Genomic DNA, 21,492 nt, shown 5'->3' with positions numbered 1-21,492 from the left:
CTAGTGAATAATAGTATTAGGATATGCTCTCAGATGATCTCTCTCTAGGGACTAAGCTCTTACCCACTACACTACATGCATGGCCTTAAGGTGCTCACCATATAACAGACAAGATTAAATGAACAAACAGCACACCAAAACCATAATACAAAGAATATACAAGTGCCGTAGGTCTTGCAGGACACTATATGTTTAATGGAAATTACCGGTTGTAGAATGCCTATTGTATGTCAGGAACTTTCCATATATGTTAGGTGATTAGTTTCTTTGGTAAATAAGGAAATTAAGGCTCAGGAAATTACTTCTTCCCAAGTCACAAAAGTAAACAGACAAGAGCTCTACCCTAGGTCTGGGAAACTATATTCTTGCTCCTATCCCATGCAATCTCTCACATCCATCCTGTTATGGTGATCCTAAAGTCTTCCTACAGAATGAGATTTGAGATGAACTCTGAAGAAAGAGTCGATTTTCTCAGATGAAGAAAGAGCTCAGAGTAGGGGAAAGCATTCCCAGAAAGAAGAATGGTTGTCCCATTTGCCTGGAATAAAGGCTCTGGGAAGGGTGAAGCAGGTTTGAAAAGACAATGAGGTGAAGTGTCTTAGATGCCACACTCAAATGTTGGTAGGCAAAAGTGGGCCAATAAAAATGTTTGAGCAGAGGAACACATTCCTTGGTTCTTCAGGGAAGACAGTTTTTCCTGGCCTGAGATCCAAAAGACACTTCTTACCTTATGCAGAAAACATCAAGTTGCCAGGAGTGTCAAAGCAAATTCCCAAAGTAGATTTAATCCAACAAATACTCATGGAGTGCCAGGCATGGTGTTTTGTGTTAAATAATTTAACTTTAGAACAAAATTCAATGAAGGAAATTCTATAAAGGGCTAAATTAATATGGTCCAAGCATGCAGCCTTCCAATGGTCTGACAGTCGAAGTTTAGATTTTAAAGTTCTCAGAAAGGTAGCTGGGCCACCTGTTCCTTTAACCACATCCTTATATTTTCTTTCAGTTGGAACCAAAAACAAAGAGTTCAAGATTATATACTTTGATGAGCACCACGGTTTATGGTATTTTCTGCTGCACACCAAGTGCAGATTATGCCACATGCTTTGAAAATCAGACCAGCACTTACAAGTTGCCCATCACCACAACTGTTTAGCTTGACTATGAATATGGAAAACAAAACAAAACAATAATCCTCATGAAAACAATATTTTTGGGTGGAGAACTCTATAAGAGGAAACCAATAAAAAATATTACCTAGCCTTGAAGTCTGGGAAAATAACCACTTTTTCCTTCTAGGTTGTCATTACCTGACCTACTAGCATGGAAAAAAGCTAATGCTCATTGCCTCCTCAACAATTTTTTTAAAGATTTATTTATTTATTTGAGAGAGAGAGAGAGAGAGAGAGAGAGAGAGAGAGAGAGCAGGAGCTAGTACAGAGGTAAACGCTGGCCTGGATCTCACCACCCTGAGATCATGACCTGAGCCCAAGCCCAGAATCAGAAACTCAACCAATGGAGCCACCTAGGCGCCCCTCCTCCTCAACAAATTTAAAATTTGATTATGGCAGCTTCCAAGTATATCAACTAAAATAAGATAATTAACAATGGGATGGAAATCTGAAATCTACAAAGAACACTTAAACCTCAAATCTTCACCACTATTTTTAAAGTATCTTGAAGCAGAAATAGGAAATCTCTTACTTCATTATATTTCAATTTAATTCTCCGACCTGAAGAAATCTATGAGCAGCTGGCAGAGTTGCCTTATGGGTGAAAACATAAAAGTTTGCATAGGTATTATTTTATTTTATTTTTTAAGAAAGTCCTACACCCAACGTGGGTCTAGAACTCAGGAGTAGCAGACCAAGAGTCACATACTCTACGACTGAGCCAGCTGGGCCTCCCATGTACAGCAATTAATTTTACTGTCAACTTAAAATCCTGGAAAAAGTGCTTCTGTCATTATCAGAGCTCATAGAAAAAAAAGGACTAATGTAATGCGTATTCTAACAACAAACACAGGATTGCAGCAATGCCTGTAAAGAGTTCAAAAAACTTATCAAGAACTGTGACTTTTCAGCGCCACCTTGCGGCGGTAATACAACTACTACACGTAAAAGTTAAAGCTTTTTCTCTGTGGTGGTCAGTCCTCCAAACAGCCGCATTGCGGAAACCGGCCTCTACACAAAACGGCAGAAAATGGTGTCTTTCTTTGTAGCCAGTGATGGGAAACAGTGCTCTTTTTCCTACTTCCTCCCCTATTTCCTTTATTCCCTCATTCCAAATACTCGGGCCCGCCCACCCGCTGTCCTCCTAGGGCCGTTCCCACTTCTGAAACCCCTTCGCCTTCCGCACCATCAGGTCGCTCCCCCTTTCCCACCCGCAGCCCTTCCTCCGGGTCCTCGCAGCGCCTCCTCCCCCGCAGCACCTCCTCCGCACAAATCCCGGCCTTGAGAGCCCGCCCCCTGCCGCCGGCAGCCAATGGCAGCGCGGCCCCGCCCCGCCCCGCCCCTCCCGCCGCGTCCCGGAGCGCGAGCGGGATTTGGGCCTGGGCTGCGGGGCCGGTAGCCCTTGGCTTTTCTGCTGGGCTGCGGCTAGCGCTCCTCCAGGAGGCCTAGACCCAGCCCGGTGGGAGCCATGGATTCGCAGGGGCTGAAGGTGAGCGGGCCGCGGGCCTGGACGCGAGCTGCCTTTGCGGGTGGCATGGGGCCGGGGAGCCTGGGGAGGGGCAGAATCCGCGAGAGCGTCGTTACCCTTCTGTGCTTTTGCTGCCCCAGTTCGCCAGGTGCCCCAGCGTGGCGTGTGGGCCTGTAGCCACATCACCTGGGCCACCTCCGTGGGCCCTGCTTTGAAATCTTGAGGTGCAGGGCAGCCCGCGCGCCAGGCTGCTAACGAATTGCCGTTAGGGTGCTTATCCCACCCCGTTTGTGGTGTTTACTTTTACTTTGTATCCCGTTGGCTCAGAAAACTTGGTCAATGAGTAACACCTACTGCACCTCCCGGTGCGATCTTTAAGAACTTAATTAAGCTAGCAAGTGTCAGTAAACCGGTTGGACAGAAAGGAGCACGGAAAGATTACATGATAACAAAGACCTAGGCTTGGAAATGGAAGAGTCTTTATTTTGGGGTGATGGTCTTCCTTATCTGCCACTGATTCATCTATTAAGCAAATATTTTATGACGGACCACTTAAGTGATGATCTAAAAACAGGGGCATGAGGTTTGAGAATTAGAAGTTTCTTCGTAGGATGATAGTCTTCTCCGTTGGTTCACTATTTCACTCCTTAAGCGATGGAGGGCTCACTGTGTGTCCACTAGAACCTGGAATAGTGATGAGCGGAGCTGAACAGCCCCTTCCTTCACAGATTTTACAGTCTCATGCTGGACAAAAATTAACTTAAATTAACTCAATAAATACTTATTGAGCGCACGCTATTTTGCTGGCACTATTCTAAGCCTGACGATAATAAACCCTGCAATATTAAAACTAAGAAAAATGTACAATGTTAGGTAGTGGTAAGTGGTAAGTGGATGAAGGACAGTTTGGCAGCGAGAGGGAGTGCTGGAAGGTCTTTTGCTTTTTTTTTTTTTTTTTTTTTTGCCTGAGCTACATTATTTTCTGAAACCTTTCCCCATCTCCTTATTTTTTCCCCCATCATTTTAATTTATCCTTTCCACTACCACCCAGATGAACTCTTTAATAAAAACACTTTCATGCTAAAATACAGTTATGTGATTCCTCATTACTTAGACTAGAGGAGCAAATCCAAGTCCTTAATATGAGCCCCTGCTAGACCCCACCTTTCTCTCCAATCTCCTCGTCCTATAATCTGTGTCTTACTTAAGACTCTAAAACAGGGAATGGCAAAGTTTTCCTACAAAGGGTCAAATAGTACATTATCTTGGGTTTTCCAGGCCAGAGTGTCTCCATCATCTAACCTGTCATTTTGTAGCTTGAAAGCATTCATAGACATAATTAAATGAGCACAGCTCTGTTCCAATAAAACTTTACTTATGGGCACTGAAATTTGAATATCTTAAAATTTTCATGTATGAGTATTTTTTCTTTTGTTTTTTTTTTTTTCCCCTCAACTGTTTGAAAATGTACTAACCATTCTTAGTTTGCTGACCATACAAAGAGAGGCAGGAGGCCATAGTTCGCCAATCCCTCCTCTACAATATAGAATGACTTTCAGTCCTCTCCCTACCCCACCTCATCCCCACCCCATCCTTATGTATCATTGCTGATTTCTTTTTTTTTTTTTTAAGATTTTATTTATTTATTCGACAGAGATAGAGACAGCCAGCGAGAGAGGGAACACAAGCAGGGGGAGTGGGAGAGGAAGAAGCAGGCTCATAGCGGGGGAGCCTGATGTGGGGCTCGATCCCATAACGCCAGGATCACGCCCTGAGCCGAAGGCAGACGCTTAACTGCTGTGCCACCCAGGCGCCCCTCATTGCTGATTTCTTATGTCTGTTGTTGCAGTTGCCCTGACTGGCTAAGTCCTCTGTCTTCCTCAAGGTTCTCAAAGGGAAATAGTGTATGTGTAGAGGGAGAGTGAAGAGTTCATGAGTCAAGAGGCAGTTCTGAACTCCTCTCGAAGAATCTTTCCCTTAATTTTGTTCTTCCATCCTCCCACACGGCAACCTCATTCTTGGACATCCCTAAAGCACTTTATAAGCTCTTTTCTTGCTTCCATTTACCACATTGTATTTGTTAGTCTTTAGATTCTAGTCTCAGTTGGAGAATTTAAGCTTTTCTGGGTCAGGAACCATATCTTACTCATCTTCACATTCACAGCATCTAGCCCAGTGCCTGGCATTAGTAGGCAGTAAACGTTTGTTGGACTGAACAAACCAAGGAGTGATAAGGTATGGAGAGTAGGAAGTAGACTAGAGAAACAGTAGAGCCTTACTGACTAGTTAGAATCAGGGGAATTGGGCAAACTGGAATGAGGATGCCATGACTTGATTTTGGGCTTGGGTAGCAGGGGCAAATGGAAGGATGAATCTGGAGCTTAGATGAGAGGTCTTGGCTGGATACTGCATTTTTTATTTCATCAATGTATGGGGTTCAGAGGAACTTAATTTTTTTAGGAGTTTTACGGTATAATATTATAACTAATCCTTGCAATGATCTGTAAATAATTAACAGTGTTTTACAGATGAGCAAACTAAGGTGCTGTAAGATGAACCAGAAATTTAAAAACAGGTCTTTTCACCTTTAAATACATGTCCTTTTTATGATACCTTTCAGGAGGGTTACAAGTGCTTAAATGCTGAACAGGAAGTCCTTAGTTGTGGTAAAGGAAGAGGTCATCTGCGATCTTAGGGAAGGGCACTGGAGCAAAACTGCACTTTACTGAAGTGTGCTGTGGGGGGCACGGGAGCTAGAGAGCAGTAACCACAAGGAGGAAAGAGGAGGAAAAGTTATGGAGAATATTTGCCTAACTGCTCTAGAGAAGCAGGTGGACTGTAGCCCTCCAGAAACAGCAGATTGTAAAAACAGAGCAGTGTAGACACTCGTGTTTCAATTCTGTCAATTTCTGCTTCATCCTTATTTCTTGCCCCTGGTGTACCAGCTGCAGAGTCAGAGTAGCTGAGTAGGAGATGACCCACATTGGTTAAGGGAGGTGAATCAGGTGTATCACAGCGATCGTGAATCTGGCTTCCCTCTTTGATTAGGTTAGTAACTAAGGCTTACGTATGATCCTGAGAAAAAGGTGTAAAGCATAGACCCAATTAATCAGAACTTAGTAACTCCCTATATTAGTTTTCTGCCATGTAAATCTAAATAATACAGTTTTGAAATGAGTTTGAAGAGTTATTTCCATTGAAAAACAGTTTATTTAGAGCACTTGTTCTTATTTGTTGCAGGACTCAGAAAACAAGACAACATTTGACAATTGCTGAATTCAATTTGTCATTACTTTGTAATGCTATAAAAACAAAAGAGTTTTTTTTTTTTTTTTAAAGAATCCAGTGATCTGGCAATGGAAGGCTCTTATTATTCCTGTTTTTTGTCTGTTTTCCCATTTTCTAAAACCTTTAAGAAAATGTGGGCAAAGGAAAGGAAAGAGGAAAGTAGCCCAATTTCAGTATTGTTTAACAAATAATTTAGAAAAAGAAGACTGAGGGGCGCCTGGGTGGCACAGCGGTTAAGCGTCTGCCTTCGGCTCAGGGCGTGATCCCGGCGTTCTGGGATCGAGCCCCACATCAGACTCCTCTGCTAGGAGCCTGCTTCTTCCTCTCCCACTCCCCCTGCTTGTGTTCCCTCTCTCGCTGGCTGTCTCTATCTCTGTCGAATAAATAAATAAAATCTTTAAAAAAAAAAAAAAGAAAGAAAAAAGAAAAAGAAGACTGAAATTATTTAAAAACATTGAGTTTTTTCAAAAATTTTGTGTTTGTTGTGTTTTGCACTCCTTACTGTTAAGTGCTAGCCTTTAATAATATTTTCAGGAACTTGAAAGAAAAAAAAATCACATTACCTATTTTTAGATTATTCAAGATTTTAGATTAATATCTGTTTCTTACAGTGGGTCAGGACAGCAAAATCTCTTTTAACGTTTAGTACTTATTTCCTTTTAGACTTTGATTAATTACTATTGTCAAGAGAAATATTTCCATCATGTATTACTTATTGCCAGTGAAGGAGTTAAGAGGTATGGCAATGACCCAGTGTTCAGGTTTTATCATGCCTATGGTACATTAATGGAAGGTACGTGCTAATTATCAAACATGTTCCATATATTTTAAATTCCTGTTTTGTACTATGAACAATTTGTCACATTATAATTTTGATTTTCAGGTAAAACTCAAGAAGCTCTTCGTGAATTTGAGGCTATTAAAAATAAACAAGATGTGTCACTTTGCTCTCTAATTGCACTGATATATGCCCATAAAATGAGTCCTAATCCAGGTATAGTATTTAAGTATAATGCTTAGGACAATTTTTTCTACTCAATTCATTTTCATTTTTCTCAATTACCATTGCACTTAGTCTGATAATACTGTATTATAATTTTCTGTAGATACTGTTGTATTAATTTGTTTTATCTTCCTGACAAAGTTATAAATTTATCAAGCACAAAAAAATGTGTCTTATGTCCCTTTCATATTCCTTTATCTTATGACAGAAGTTTCATTAATATCTAAGGATCACTTGAATTAATATCAAGTTGAATGTTTATTAACAATTATTAAGCAGAGGACAGCCCAAAAGAGGTATATACATAAATGGCTCTGCGTCAGCCAACTCTATAGCTTGTTATGTGCAAATCAGAGCTACATGCAATTTATCTCTTCTGCTGTATGTTAAGCTTCTTAAAGGCCTGTACACATCCCCACAGAATTGCTAGCTCTTGGAAGATACTCAGTAAATTTTTACCCAGTGGTAGGTTGGGAAATATAGGTAGATTGTAGAGAGAATTTTGTGCATCAACCAGCAATTAAAATTGTGTGACCTGTCAATATATGGTGGGTCTTAATGGTGGAAGCATAATATCATAATTATAGGTAATAAAGAGGAAATAGTACTGTATTTTATATACATTCAGTAACAGCTAATAACATTATAAATATAGATCATGTTTCAAATAATTAGACAATAATCAGATGTCACAGAATGTTTTAATATTAGGAGATTTCTTTCCTAAGCAAAGTATCACATACCTCTTTCACCCCACATGCACTTGCTCAGATCAACAAAAAGCTATTTAGAACATTGATATGTTTAACAACTAAACAGATCTAATGACGAGGTGCTTACTTTCTGCAAGGGACTATGTCAAATATAGTTAGAGAATACAAAAGAATTGTAAAAAGTGATCCCTGACATCAAGTTTGTAGTCTAGTGAAGAAAAGAAAATGTAAAACCCACAAAGGTTAAATTCTAATGTTACTATTAAATAAAATTGTGAGAAAACAAATGAGTCCATAATTAACTGAAAATGATATGTACTATTAATCCATAGGAGAAGGCTGTGGAGGTTTTGTAGAAGATGAGGACTTAATCTGGTCTTTGAAGAACAAGTAGGATTTGAATATAAAGCATATTTGTTAGACAGGCTAAATCGATGGGCAAATATGTGGAAGTGGTTCAGGATTAGGTTCTTGTATGGGTCTCGTGCCAGCAGGAGTGTGTTAAGTGGAGCAGAGAATTTGCATAGAGAGATATAGCCAGTAAATCTAAAAAAAAAAATAGTACAAAATATTTTCCTCTTAGAATCAAGTTTTCATTAAATTAGTTATTTTCAAGGGTGTTGGTTCTGTTGGGAAATGTGATTTCCAGGACACTAAAAAGATGGAGGCAGAAATACTGTTTAGAAACACCTGAGTACTGACTCTACTTTCTACCGTAGCTGATTCTGAGTGGGCTTAAGCTCAGGAGGGACCCAGATGTCCATCAGTATTGTCTAGGAAGGCCCTCGACTGTTCATGTTCCTTCTTCCTAATGCTGACGTAAGCCCTGATTATAAAAGGACTGTCGTGCATTAAGAACTTGAGCTGATATCTGGTAAGAGCCAGCTTTGTGCAAGTGGTGTCACAGCTAACAGATGCCCCACTTGGGACTTGATGAACATCTGGCAGAAAAGTACAAATCCCGCCCCTGCCCTGATGAGTTCTCTTTCTATATCATGACTACTTAATGAAAATTTATGAAGGTGTTCAAGTGGGTGTGTTGGAGGGTCTTCTTGCCAGGAAACCGGTAGCCTTCCAGAAATAATTTTGTTTCATGAACTCATAAAGTTGTTCCTTGGTGGTTCCACATGTAAGTTTACATTGGTACCATTAGAGATAAAAGGAAGAGAGAATTCCGTTTTCTGGATGGCCATTTCCAGAAAGGTAGTTGGTTAGAATCACAGCCTACAACTTTGACATTTCTTGTAACTTACCGCGTAGCTGATCCATATTCTGATTCAATTCAGGATTTGGATTGACACTGGTGTCCCAAGCACACATGTAATAGATTTAATGGTTAGAGTTATTAGAGGTAGACCATCTTTTTAAGGGAGCCACTGAGCAGTCGGTATTAAACCATGTAAATAACAGCCAGGAATGTTTACATATTTTAGAATTGTATTAGAGAGTTGGGTAATTTGAGTGCTAGTCTTGGCTTTGCCCTAATAATTTTAGAATGATTACTAATTTTTTCAAGTCTTTATTTAGCCTTTTGATCTTGAGAATGACATAAACAACTGTAGTATACATTACAGTGGTCATTAACCACATGTGGCTGCTGAGTACTTGAAATGTATCTAGTTTGAAAAACTGAATTTTAAGTTAAACTTCTAATTAAATTTAAATTTAAAACTGATACTTGATTCAATTATTTGAAAAGTTATGTTTGGAACAGTGAATATATGAATCTGCTGTTTTTGGCTATAAATTTTATGGAATCTAAGTACAAATCAAGTATTTTTTTATTAAAGATTTTTTTTTATTATTGAGAGATAGAGAGAGAGCATGAGCAGGACGGGAAGGAGGGGCAGAGAGAGAGAAGCAGACTCCTGCTGAGCAGGGTGCCTGACATAGGGCTCGATCCTAGGACCCTGAGATCATAAGCGGAGCTGAAGGCAGATGCTTAATGGACCAAGCCACCCAGGCACTCCAAATCGAGTATTCTTTTTTTTTTTTTAATTTTTTTTTTAAAGATTTTATTTATTTATTTGACAGACAGAGAGACAGCCAGCGAGAGAGGGAAAACAAGCAGGGGGAGTGGGAGAGGAAGAAGCAGGCTTCCAGCGGAGGAGCCTGATGTGGGGCTCGATCCCAGAATGCTGGGATCACGCCCTGAGCCGAGGGCAGACACTTAACGACTGCGCCACCCAGGCGCCCCCAAATCGAGTATTCTTGAAGAAAATTTAGCATGATAATTGAAATATACTTTGTATAAGACACATATCAGATTTTAAAACTTTAATGATAAAAATAGTATCTCAATTTTCATGTCAATTTTGTGTTGGAATGATAACTCAGATATATTAGGTTAAATAAAATATATTATTGAAATCAATTTTACTTGTTTCTTTTTACTTCTTTGGTGACTAGGAAATCTTAAATTACAAACACGGCTTGTATTTTATTTCTATTACACAGTGGTGCTATAGAGAGAAGAACTATATTCTGTGCTCTGTTAATTGACCCCTTATGAACACTTGATCTAGAATTTAATTTTCATTTAATGCCTTTTTGCCCTCCTAGATAGAGAAGCAATTCTGGAATCAGATGCCAGAGTGAAGGAGCAACGTAAAGGAGCTGGGCCGAAAGCTTTGTACCATGCAGGCTTGTTTCTATGGCATGTTGGCCGTCATGACAAGGCGAGAGAATATATTGACAGAATGATCAAAATGTCAAATGGCAGTAAAGAGGTAGCTGGGTTTCTTATTTTGAAACATACATTTCTAAGAGAAGCTTATATTTGCAGTAGTATTCCTTGTTATTCTACTCTATTCTCATTTTAGAAATAGCAACTTTATTTTAATATTTTATTATTTTGTAAAATTGTGGTTGTCTAAGGTTGTTTATTTTTATGCTGTTTATTAACTCTTGAAAAGATCTGTCCCTGGTTCCTTTCCTCCCTTATCTCTTTCCTTTCCTCTCACTTTCCTTATTGAACTCTAGAGTCAAGGCACCGATATTTGCACTGTTAACAATACAAAGATCAGGAATAAATAAACTTTATTTACGTGGATGGATCAGTCTAGTAGTGTCGTAGAGCACATACCCCGCTGATATTATGAGAACATTTATATGTGGCACGAGAGACATGTGATTAAAGTATAAAATAATAGTTAACAGTTATTGCTTACCTACTTTGTGCGAGGCACTATTCTAAGGATTTAAGGAGAGATTGCTATAAACGTTAGGAGATGAGGAAGAATTTCTTGAAGGAAGTAGCATTTGAGCTGAAACCTGAAAGATGGATACAGTTTCCAAATGCAAAGTTGATGGAAAAGGGAAGCAGATACTCCCAAGGTGGGAAATAATAAATGGAAATAAGAAAAACAAGGCAATGTGCTGGTTCTGGGTACAATGAAGCTCACATTTAACAGAAACACTGGGTGCATAGTTAAAAAGGGTGGGAAAAAAAGCTTAGAGAGGTGGATTGGGACAAAGTGAAGGGCCTTGACAGATAAGTACACATCTTTATATCTAATTTGATAGGCATGGAGAGGTCATTGAGGTTTTTAATCATGGCAGTGGTATTATTAGAGTGCAAATTCACAAAACTGATTTAATGATGGTTTATAGGATGAACTTGCCTGGGGAGAAACTAGAGTGCAGCCCCCAAAATGGTAGTACATGCTTTCTGGCAGAAGGTTTTGAGGGCCTACACTAAAATATTGTACCATGGGTATGAATTTGAGAATTGCTAAATACGCACAAGTCCTGTCAACTGATTATAAATGGCAAGGGCAAGATTTCGAGGTGTCAGATATCAAGGATGTCTCTCTGAGGTCTTCAGCCTGGACAGTTCAGAGACTGGTTAACATGAACAGAGAATGTTGGGATGAGAAGGTAATCTTGGAGGGGTAATATATTTGGTTCTCGACATGCTGTGTTTCCATTTCTGGTGAAACAGTGAGCTGGAGATAGGCTGGAAAGGGTTTGAAAACAGTTTTACTGAACACTGTTTTATTATTCATAACATTTTTTGACAGAGGGATTTTTTTGTTACTAATCACAAAAAAGGACATTAAGTTTACCTCTTTCATCAACATTTATTTCTTTCATTTCCAATAAAATGGAAGTATGATTAGAATTTTTCATTCTACAGGGACAGGTTTTGAGAGCATGGCTTGATATCACAAGAGGAAAAGAACCTTATACTAAAAAAGCACTGAGATATTTTGAAGAGGGATTACAAGATGGAAATGATATTTTTGCTCTGCTGGGTAAGGTGAGTTGGAGTTAGGGTAAATAAATCATGTTTTAAAATTTTTTTGTAATATTTGAAACCCAACAAAACCGATTAGCTCAAGAGAGATAATAATTGTCATGTTACTTTTATCAGCTCTCAATTATAGGAGGTACTTGGATTTTATTTGTATAGGACAGTGAACAACAAACTAGAGAAATGTCTTCCCTACCAAATTCCTGAATCTTGATTGGTTTTAATTGCTTTTGTTGGTGGTGGTGATTCCTACATTATTTACTCACTAAACATTTATAGTTTGTCTAATATGTGCAAGGTATCACTCTAGATACCAGGGATACCCTGAAGCAAAATAAAATTTCTTGCTTTTATGGAACTTACACTCTATTTTTGGAGACAGACAATAAAATAAATAAGTAAATTATGTAGTGTATTAGAAGGTGATAAGTGCAATGGAAAAATAAATAAATCAGGTAAAGGGGGAAATACAGAGCTGGGTTATGAATTTGTAGGTTTAAATGATATGGTCAGAGAAACTGACATATGAACAAAGACTTAGACAGTAGGTGGGAGTTGAAGCTCTGTGGGCTCCTGCGGGAAAGTATTACAAATAGAGGGGATAACAAGTTGAAATACCTTAAGGCATGTTCAGGGCATTGCTGGGAGGCCAGGAGATGAAAGTGGAATGAGCAAAGCAGAGGGTAGAAGTGGAGGCTAGAGGAAAAGAAGGTGGGTGTGGAGTGATTGAGGAAAGGCAGGGCTGATTGTATAAAGCCTTTGGCTTTTAATTTGAACCAGATAGATAGGCAGCCAATGAAAAGAGAAACACTATGACCTGACTTACATTGTGAAGGATGAGCACATAATTGGCAGTCATTAGAAATCATTGGTGGATAGAAATGTATATAATTCGGGCCCTTTCTTCAGTTCCATTGATGCCTTCAGAACGCCTTAAAATTTTTCAAATATTTGATTTAGCAACAGAAATTAAATTTATATGTTAGGAAAACAGATTGTTAGATAAGCAGTAATTTGGGAGGATTAAAAAGGAGAGGATTATTAGTGTCTTGGCTGTTGTTACTCTCCCCTCATCACTCTTGTCTGTTGCTGTGGCTTGTTCAGATATTCGCCTCTGGTACAACTAGCATTCCAGCTGATTGGAGTCAGGTTTTACCTAATGGCACTCCCAGAGGAATTGAGTATGTATCAAGGTTTTAAAAAGTTTTTCTTGATCATTTCTCCTCCGCCCTATTCCTTAGAGAAAAGCTACTTGATAATCTCCTAAGGTTGGGGCTATTTCAGGTGTTAATATAGTTTAGGAGGGATTTACCTTTTTCCTCTGATACTTAAGACTGGCTTAAATTCTATTTCTGATACAACCCATCCCAATTATGTATTTGTTTTTCAATTAATTCAATAGAGGATGTTTGCATTAGCCTAATTCCAACTTGGAATGATGTGAACCAAACACATAGCAAACTTAGTTTCATTTAATATGTGTGTGGCATCACGTGGGAGGTGACGGCCTAAGGAAGTAATAGATATGTGGTCTTTTAACATGATTTTCTTTTTGTACGTTAGCAGCTATTTAGGCAGATTCTAAAGAATTTATATGTAATTTGAAAAAATTCTCTGCATTAATCTTTCTCAGCTATTCAGAAATTTTAATAATTTATTTTGACATAGTGACATCTTTAGATGGTTCTCAGGCTTTCCTTTAATTATATGGGAATATAATTATACGAGAATATACATGAAAATACAGTCTCAAACCAATTTTAGGATTATATTGCATCTTTTGAGACTGAATGCTCATTTTGAACTGAGAGATATTCCAGGACTAAATTTATTCCTAAAGGAGATCTCGAAGCAAATTTTTAAAAATCTGGTATGTGATAAATATGCCTCATATCTTTTCTTAAAGCACTAACACTGTAGCTTTATTTTTTCTGACTATGAAAGTAATACATAGACATTGTAAAAAATACAATTCAGTAATATCTGAATTAAGAGTAAATATCACCATTAGAGATAACCAGTTAAACTATTGTACTATAAATGACATCTCTTCATGTCAGTAAATATGGATCTACAAATCCACATAGCCACCTGAAATTTGATTAAATAGATAGGCTATAATTTAATCCTGTACGGACATATTGGATTATTTTTATTTTTTCCATTATATATATTAGAAATCTGCCATAAGTATAATCTATATTTTTTGTGGTCTTATTCAATTATTTCCTTAAGATGCTTCCTAGAATTGAAAATGTTGAGCTAGAAGGAGTTGTTTGAACTTTATTTTGCTTATTCTTTAAAGTCTTATCTTCTTTAGCCTGAAAGTAATTTTTAAAAAAAAAGATACAGAATCTCTTCATTTTAGATGCTATTTGCAAATATCCTGGAAATATTTTATTCTAAAAGATAGTTTTTCTGTTCTAATTATTTAAATTAGGCTTTTTTATACCTTACATAAAGTATTTTTGTTGTTCTACGATGTTTTAAATTTTTTGTTTTGTTAAAAACTTGTTTTGTATTTCTCATTATAAAAATGATAACTGTTCCTTACAGAAAAGTCAGAAAACAAAAAATAGAAAATGTTAAACACTAGTATTCTACTTATTCCAGGATAACTGTTGTGAGAACCTCAGTATATATGATCATAGTTTTGATGTTACGTTTTTTTCTCCCGTTAGGCACAATGCCTTGAGATGCGCCAGAATTATTCGGGTGCTCTGGAGACTGTGAACCAGATAATAGTGAACTTTCCAAGTTTCCTTCCTGCTTTTGTAAAGAAAATGAAACTACAACTTGCCTTACAGGATTGGGACCAGACCGTTGAAACAGCACAGAGGTTAAGTAAAAAAAGATAATATAATTACCTTTGGATCTGGTTATAATTTCCAGAAAAAAAAAAAATCTGTGTTTTTTTTAATCATATTTTAAATTTGATTTTTTCAAACAATATAGAATTGAAGAACTTAACATTGCATTGTTTTTAAAAACTGAATTTATTGATTTACATAAATATCTGAATAGCTGTTCTAAGACACTCTTTTATGCCCTTGTGAAGCTTATATTCAAATGAGAGGAAGCAGATAATAAGCAGAAGAAATAAGAGGGTATGGAGTGTGTTAGAGAGTTATTAAGTGCTATGGAGAAAAGATAAAGCGGGAAAGTGAAGTAGGGAGTGGGGGGGAGAGGGGTTCAATCTTATGGGATGGCCAGGGAAGGCCTCAGTGAGCAGATGGCATTTGAACTAAGGGAGAAAGCCGTGCAGATATCTGGAAGAAGGCTTTGCAGAAGGAGGGAAAAGCAAGTGTGAAGACCTTGAGGCAAAAGTTTGTGTCATATTTTTAAGGAGTGGGAGGGGATAAAATGACTGGACAGTGAAGTCCCAGCAGAAGGTGGAGCGGGGGAGCCAGGATGTGAATGGTCTTGGTCATCTTAAGGACTTGGATTTTTCTTCTGAAATGTGAAGTCATTGGAGGATTCCTTTTCTCCTTCCACCCCTCCTCGTTTTCCTTCTTTCTCCCTCCACCTGCCTCCCACTTCTCCCAACTCTTTTTTTTGGTGTACAAGTTAAAGAAACCAGTTTTTTATCCTGTAGGTTTTCCATAAGAATTTTATTGATTGCATGCCATATGCTGTATAACTTGTTGCTATCCTCTGAATTTCCTATAAATAGGTACTGGATATAGAGGCTTGGTTACATTCATGTTTTATTTATTTAATTTATTTATTTTGCAATGACTTCATAAGTGGTGATGTGTTCTTTCATCTAAGAGACATAATCTTTGCTTGACTTTTTGTGGTATCAGCAGATTTATTTATGTTTTTTTTTGAGAGAGGTAGGAGAGGCAAGGGCAGAGGGAGAGAGAGAATCCCAAGCAGGCTCCACACCTGATGTGGAGCTTGATCTCACAGCCCCGAGACCATGACCTGAGCTAAAATCAAGAACTGGACATTAACTGACTGAGTCAGCCGGGTGCCCCATTAGCAGAAATTTGTGCTCAGTACCTGGGTGTTGTCGGATTATGATATGATTATATCATTCTTTCTTCATTTCTTAGCTGGAGTACTATTAAAAAAAAAAAACCTCATCTACTGGTGGTTATCTGGTGTTATAGTTTATATAAGAAAAATCGGACAAATGCTTGAGTCTTTTATTTCTGGGTTTCAAGAAACCAAAAAAATTTTAAAAATTCCCTGGCATCCTGCAATGGTGACTGATTAGTAGTTTGGATTTGTTTATATGACATGGATTAAACTTGTGTGTTTCTAACCATTTTGGTTATTATGATTGCTCAAATTGTCTCATCTTTGACTGTTAGGAGCCTCTTCAAGTTAGTTCTTAGGTCCTTTTCATATGATCCCAGTAGTTTTTGATAGTTTCCTTGCTATTTGGTGTATAGCAAGATATACTAGGGTCATTTTGTTCGTACTGCCCCAAACAGGTATTAGCCATTGTGGAATGCAATCTAATCCCTTTTAGTGGGAAATGATATTTGGAGGCCACAGTTTGGACATTAGTAACTCTTTGATGTTTATATTTTTCTAGATTTCTAGGCACTGTGTGTGAGTGAGAGGGTACCAATATAATATGTCAAAAGTATATTTGAGGTGGGGGCGCCTGGGTGGCACAGCGGTTAAGCGTCTGCCTTCAGCTCAGGGCGTGATCCCGGCGTTATGGGATCGAGCCCCACATCAGGCTCTTCCGCTATGAGCCTGCTTCTTCCTCTCCCACTCCCCCTGCTTGTGTTCCCTCTCTCGCTGGCTATCTCTATCTCTGTCGAATAAATAAATAAAATCTTTAAAAAAAAAAGAAAAAGTATATTTGAGGGAATATGTGTAAAAAATAGACTTGTTATATAGTTTTTAAACTTGATTTTTCTTTTTTTTTTTAAAGATTTATTTGAGAGAGAGAGGGAGAGAGAATACACACGCATGGTGGGGAGGTACAGAGGGAGAGAGAAACTCAAGCACACTCAGTGCTGAGCATGGAGCCCAGTGCAGGGCTTGATCTCACGACCCTGAAATCACTACCTGAGCTGAAACCAAGAGTGTGTCACCGAGGTGCCCCTAAACTTGATTTTTCTTTAACTTAGTATTTTGTGCATATTCTTTTATATCCATTCACACAGATATACATAATTCTTTTTTAGTAATCAAAACATCTATAAACAAACTTTTTCTCATCGATAGACATTTAGGCCTATACACACACAAACACACACACCCCTTTATACACATATAGGTGTATTTCTGGAGGATGGTTTCCCAAATGAAGAATTACTGAGTTAAAGGGAATCATATTTGTTAGGGTAGGCTAAGATCCTATTAAAAAATAGATCTAAACACTTAGAATTTTTCTTGTGATATGTAACTGTTTTGAGTGGGTCTAACTCTTGGTCAGGCAGCCTTCTTCCACACCTTCCTTAAGGGACCTAGTCCCTTTCAGTCTTGGAACTCTGCCTTGTCCTAAAACCTCATGATATTGGTATCCAGAAAGAGAGGGCATAGGAGTCATTCCACTTTTCTTAAAAGCCCAAGCCCAGAAGTGGCATATGTTGCTTTGTCTCCCATAGGCCACGTCTAATTGCAAAGGTGGCAGGAACATGTAGGCTAGTTGTGTGCCCAAGCAAACGAGGAGAGGGTGGATTCGAGGAGACGGATTGGTCTCTGCCTCGCGCATGCACGTGTGAAATTTTGGAAGGCACTACCAAATTGTTCTCCTCAGAAGTTATATTATTTTGTACTCCCATCACTAGTCTGTGGAATGCCCCCTCTCCCATCCTTATCATTTCTGGCTATTATCGGTGTGGTGTTTTTCGTTTTTGTGTTTAACAATCAGAATAAAAGTGGTAGAATCGGGTAGAATAAAATCATTTTTATTTTCATTTCTTCGAGTATGTTGAGAATGAGCATCTTTTTAATACTAAAAGCTGTTTTTTCCCCGTGTATACTGACGGGTACTTTTCTTTTTTTTTTTTTAAACTGGGCCTATTCTTTCCTATATTTCTAATGGATTTTTATATTTTGGGGGGCAAGTTCTCCATCATTTGTCTTTTTCGATAGTTTTCTTGGCTCTTCTCTTGTAATTAACTGTCAGAATTAACTTATCAAGTTAAAAAAAAAAAAACCTTATAAGATTTTGGTTTGAATTGCATTAAATCTACAGATTATTTGGGGAAAAAAATTTTTTAACCAAAAATGAGTATTATCATACGGCAGCTCTTGCAGCATAGCAAACAACTACAGATCTCAGGGCATATGATGAGAAGCACTCGTTTCTCACTTTGGTAGGGATCATCTGACCTCGACCAGGCTTGTTGGTGGTCTGCTTCAAATTTTAGATCCAGCTGGCTGGGTGTAGCACCTCATTGCAGTTTGGTCTCTGGTCAGCTCTAAGAGTGTTCTTCTCTGGGCTCAAGCCAGAGAGCAGCTGCTACGCAGAGGAAGCTCTTCTCATGGTGATGGCAGAGACGCAAGGGGACAGGCAGAAATATTCAATGCCTCTGAAACTTCGGGGTGGCACACTGCCATTCCTATTCACATTACATTGACCAATATAAGGAAAATGTCCAAGTCTGTAGCCAAGAAGCAGTAAAGTACATATCAGCGTTTATGGGAGGAACTGCTCACTTTCATGGCGGAAAGCATGTATTAATGGAAATGGTGAAGATTGAAGCTAGTAATTCAGTGTACCACACCATTCATGATAAGAAACTTAGTGTGTTAGTTACCCCATTTGTTCACTTTCTTTTTCAAATGTCCTTGAATAAAGTTTAGGAGTTTATATAGCTTTTGCATATTTTTTACTGTTTATTGCCTTTTTTGGGAAAGGGGAGTGGTTTCTATTACTAATATGATATTTTTTCATAATATTTTCTCATTTGTTTTTATCACATAGGAATCTGTTTTAATGTTGTGAATTACAGTAACAGATTTTTAAATGTTTAACCCATCTTTTCATTCATGAAATTCTTGTAATAAATCTTCCTGGTCAAGGTGAATTATTCTTTTTTTTTTTTTTTTTTTTTGAAAGGGAGAATGGTGGGTGGAGGGAGAGAGAGAATCTTAAGCAGGCACTACACCCTACTCAGAGCCTGATGTGGGGCTTGATCTCACAACCTTGAGATCATGACCTGAGCCAAAATCAAGAAGCAAACACTTAACCAACTGAGCCTCCAGGTGCCCCAAATTATTCTTTTAATATACTTTTGGATATGGTTAACTAATACTTTATTTAGGATTGCTGAAGAATTTAAAGAGACTGATAAAATCTATTCATATCTTTTTTAAACATATTAAAGATTAAGATTCAAAGATTTTTTTAGCTTAAATAATGAGATTGATTTTCATAAAGGATATATTATTTTACTAATTAAAATTCTTCTTTAGACAGTGGAATAGTCAGACCAGCAAACCGCCTTTTCAAACCCTCAAATAAAAGAAAGCACATTAAGTTTATTTCAACATTAAGTGAAATGTTTTTCTGCAGGTTAATACTTCAAGATAATCAAAATGTGGAAGCACTAAGAATCCTGGCTCTTTACTATTTATGTAGGGAGGGGGACATAGAGAAGGTAAGTTTTATTATACTAAAGTTTCCTGTATTAAAAAATATGTCGTTACATACACATATGCCTGTACATTAGAGCCTTGAAGAGCTCTTTCAGAATGTATGCCATGGTAGTTTTTACTTGATTCCTAGAAATACACTTTTAACACAGTGTTGAGCTTCTTATATCAACTAATAAAGCAAAAGTACTGAATAGTTAAAATATGTTGAAAATTCCTTAAACCGTTAATTACAGTATATGTGGTTTTCTACATAAAACTCGCATATAGTAATATGCATGATTAATGTAACTGGTGATGCTAGGTATGGAAGAATATATATGCAAAATATAATTCTTAGGTTTTTTTTTACAGTTTAACTAAGTTTGCATAATTTAAATGGGCTTAGGATGACATCCTATTGGACCTTATAATTAGATTATGTTTCTCTAGTAATGAGCACATTGATTATGTACTGGGTTAGAGAATGCCAAAATCTAGTCTGAAGCAAATAGTATTATAGCAAGTAGTAGATTTGAATTGTGTTTAGTCTGGTTAAATTGTTAAATGTGACAGCAACTAATAAGTTCTTCAGTAAATACCAGAGGAATTTTACTAGGGGCAATTCTTCAGTAAATTTTCCAGGTATTGAAATTACTTATAGTATATTAATGATTTTTCTGTTCTAGAGAATATTTTAAGTATAAGCCAGACTATATAGGTAATCCAAAATCCGATGTCATGTAATATTAATGTTCATAATTGTATGTTATTATTCATATCTCATGTGTGTCATGAACTAATCATTAGAGACGGAGCTTGGCATATATAATTAATTGAACATTATGGGTATCTTTACCCACCCAGAGGTTCCATTCGATAACAAATATTTTAAAAACACATTTTTTTTAAGTTTTATTCATTTGTCATTTCCATACCCAATGAGGGACTCAAACTCATGACCCTGAGGTCAAGAGTTGCATGCTGTCTAACTGAGCCAGCCAGGGACCCCTAAAGAACATGTTTTAAAACTCAATTCTTTATTCATAATTCTTGAGCTTTTTAAAAGAACTTTTAATACATTTCACAACATAGAAGATTTCACTCGACGAAAGGGAATTTGTAAAGGCAAAGATTTTTTTAATGTTTATTAGTGTATATGTTATGTATTCTTTTTTTCTTAGTTTATTTTAAAGTTATCCTGATACTTTTGTTTTAGGCTGCCACCAAGCTGGAAAACTTAGAGAATGCATTGGATGCCATGGAACCACAGAACGCTCAACTTTTTTATAAGATCACAGTAGCCTTCAGCAGAACTGTAAGAGCGCCTGCTATGGAACAGAGCTCTGTTATCTGTGGCTGGGAATATAAAATAAGTCACAAAGGTTGAGGCATCAAAGAGCATATGGCCTAGAATGAAAATGCTATATGTATATAAATATGTGATACACTCCTAAAAAAGTCTGTTCAGAGGAGATATGATTTCCAACCGTAAGAAGGCATCATGGACGCTTCATGGAAGTAGCCCTTGTGGAGCCTTTAAGGATAGGGAAGTGGGAAATTCCAAAGGCAGTGGGAAGTCATTTATTAATCAGAGCATAGGATTTATAACTAGGGTTATTCTTTATTTTGTTTTTTGAAACTACAGTTGACCCTTGAACAACACAGGTTTGAACTGAGTCCACTTAATGCTGATGTGTTCGGTCAATACAGTATTGTAAATGTATTTTCCTTATAATTTTCTTTTCTCTCACTTTATTGCAAGAATATATAACATACAAAATATGTGTTAATAGACTGTTACGTTATCAGGAAGGTGTGGTCAGTAGTAGGCTATTAATAGTTACGTGTTTGGGAAATCAAAAATTATATGCAGATTTTCAGCTGTGTGGGAGAGGCAGGGGAGAGCGTGGGTGACAGCACACTCACCCCTGCGTTATTCAAGGGTCAATTGTATTTGAAAAACAGTTTTGACATGGGTAAGAGACAATTTTGGGGGGGAAATGGCTGGGATCTTTTTTTTTTTTTTAAGAATAGTAAAGAAC

At 37.6% G+C, this 21,492-nt stretch overlaps 1 protein-coding gene across 3 annotated transcripts in view; it reads left to right on the top strand.

Moving 5' to 3' along the window:
* The first annotated feature begins 2,492 nt into the window (after positions 1-2,492).
* Positions 2,493-21,492, top strand: part of TTC21B (tetratricopeptide repeat domain 21B) — a 72,781-nt gene continuing 53,781 nt past the window's right edge. For 2 of the 3 annotated variants that reach the window (XM_044381520.3, XM_026492636.4), the window contains exons 1-8: positions 2,493-2,661; positions 6,592-6,721; positions 6,812-6,922; positions 10,207-10,373; positions 11,783-11,905; positions 14,581-14,738; positions 19,389-19,473; positions 20,667-20,765. In XM_044381520.3, the coding sequence (XP_044237455.2) occupies positions 2,641-2,661; positions 6,592-6,721; positions 6,812-6,922; positions 10,207-10,373; positions 11,783-11,905; positions 14,581-14,738; positions 19,389-19,473; positions 20,667-20,765 (894 nt within the window). In that variant the 5' untranslated portion in view covers positions 2,493-2,640. The remainder of the gene's footprint in view (positions 2,662-6,591; positions 6,722-6,811; positions 6,923-10,206; positions 10,374-11,782; positions 11,906-14,580; positions 14,739-19,388; positions 19,474-20,666; positions 20,766-21,492) is intronic. The other variant, XM_057318275.1, reaches the window with a different exon arrangement.

Source organism: Ursus arctos, unplaced genomic scaffold, assembly GCF_023065955.2.
Source record: "Ursus arctos isolate Adak ecotype North America unplaced genomic scaffold, UrsArc2.0 scaffold_1, whole genome shotgun sequence".
NCBI lineage: Eukaryota > Metazoa > Chordata > Mammalia > Carnivora > Ursidae > Ursus > Ursus arctos.
This window is presented reverse-complemented; position numbering and strand designations above follow the sequence as displayed.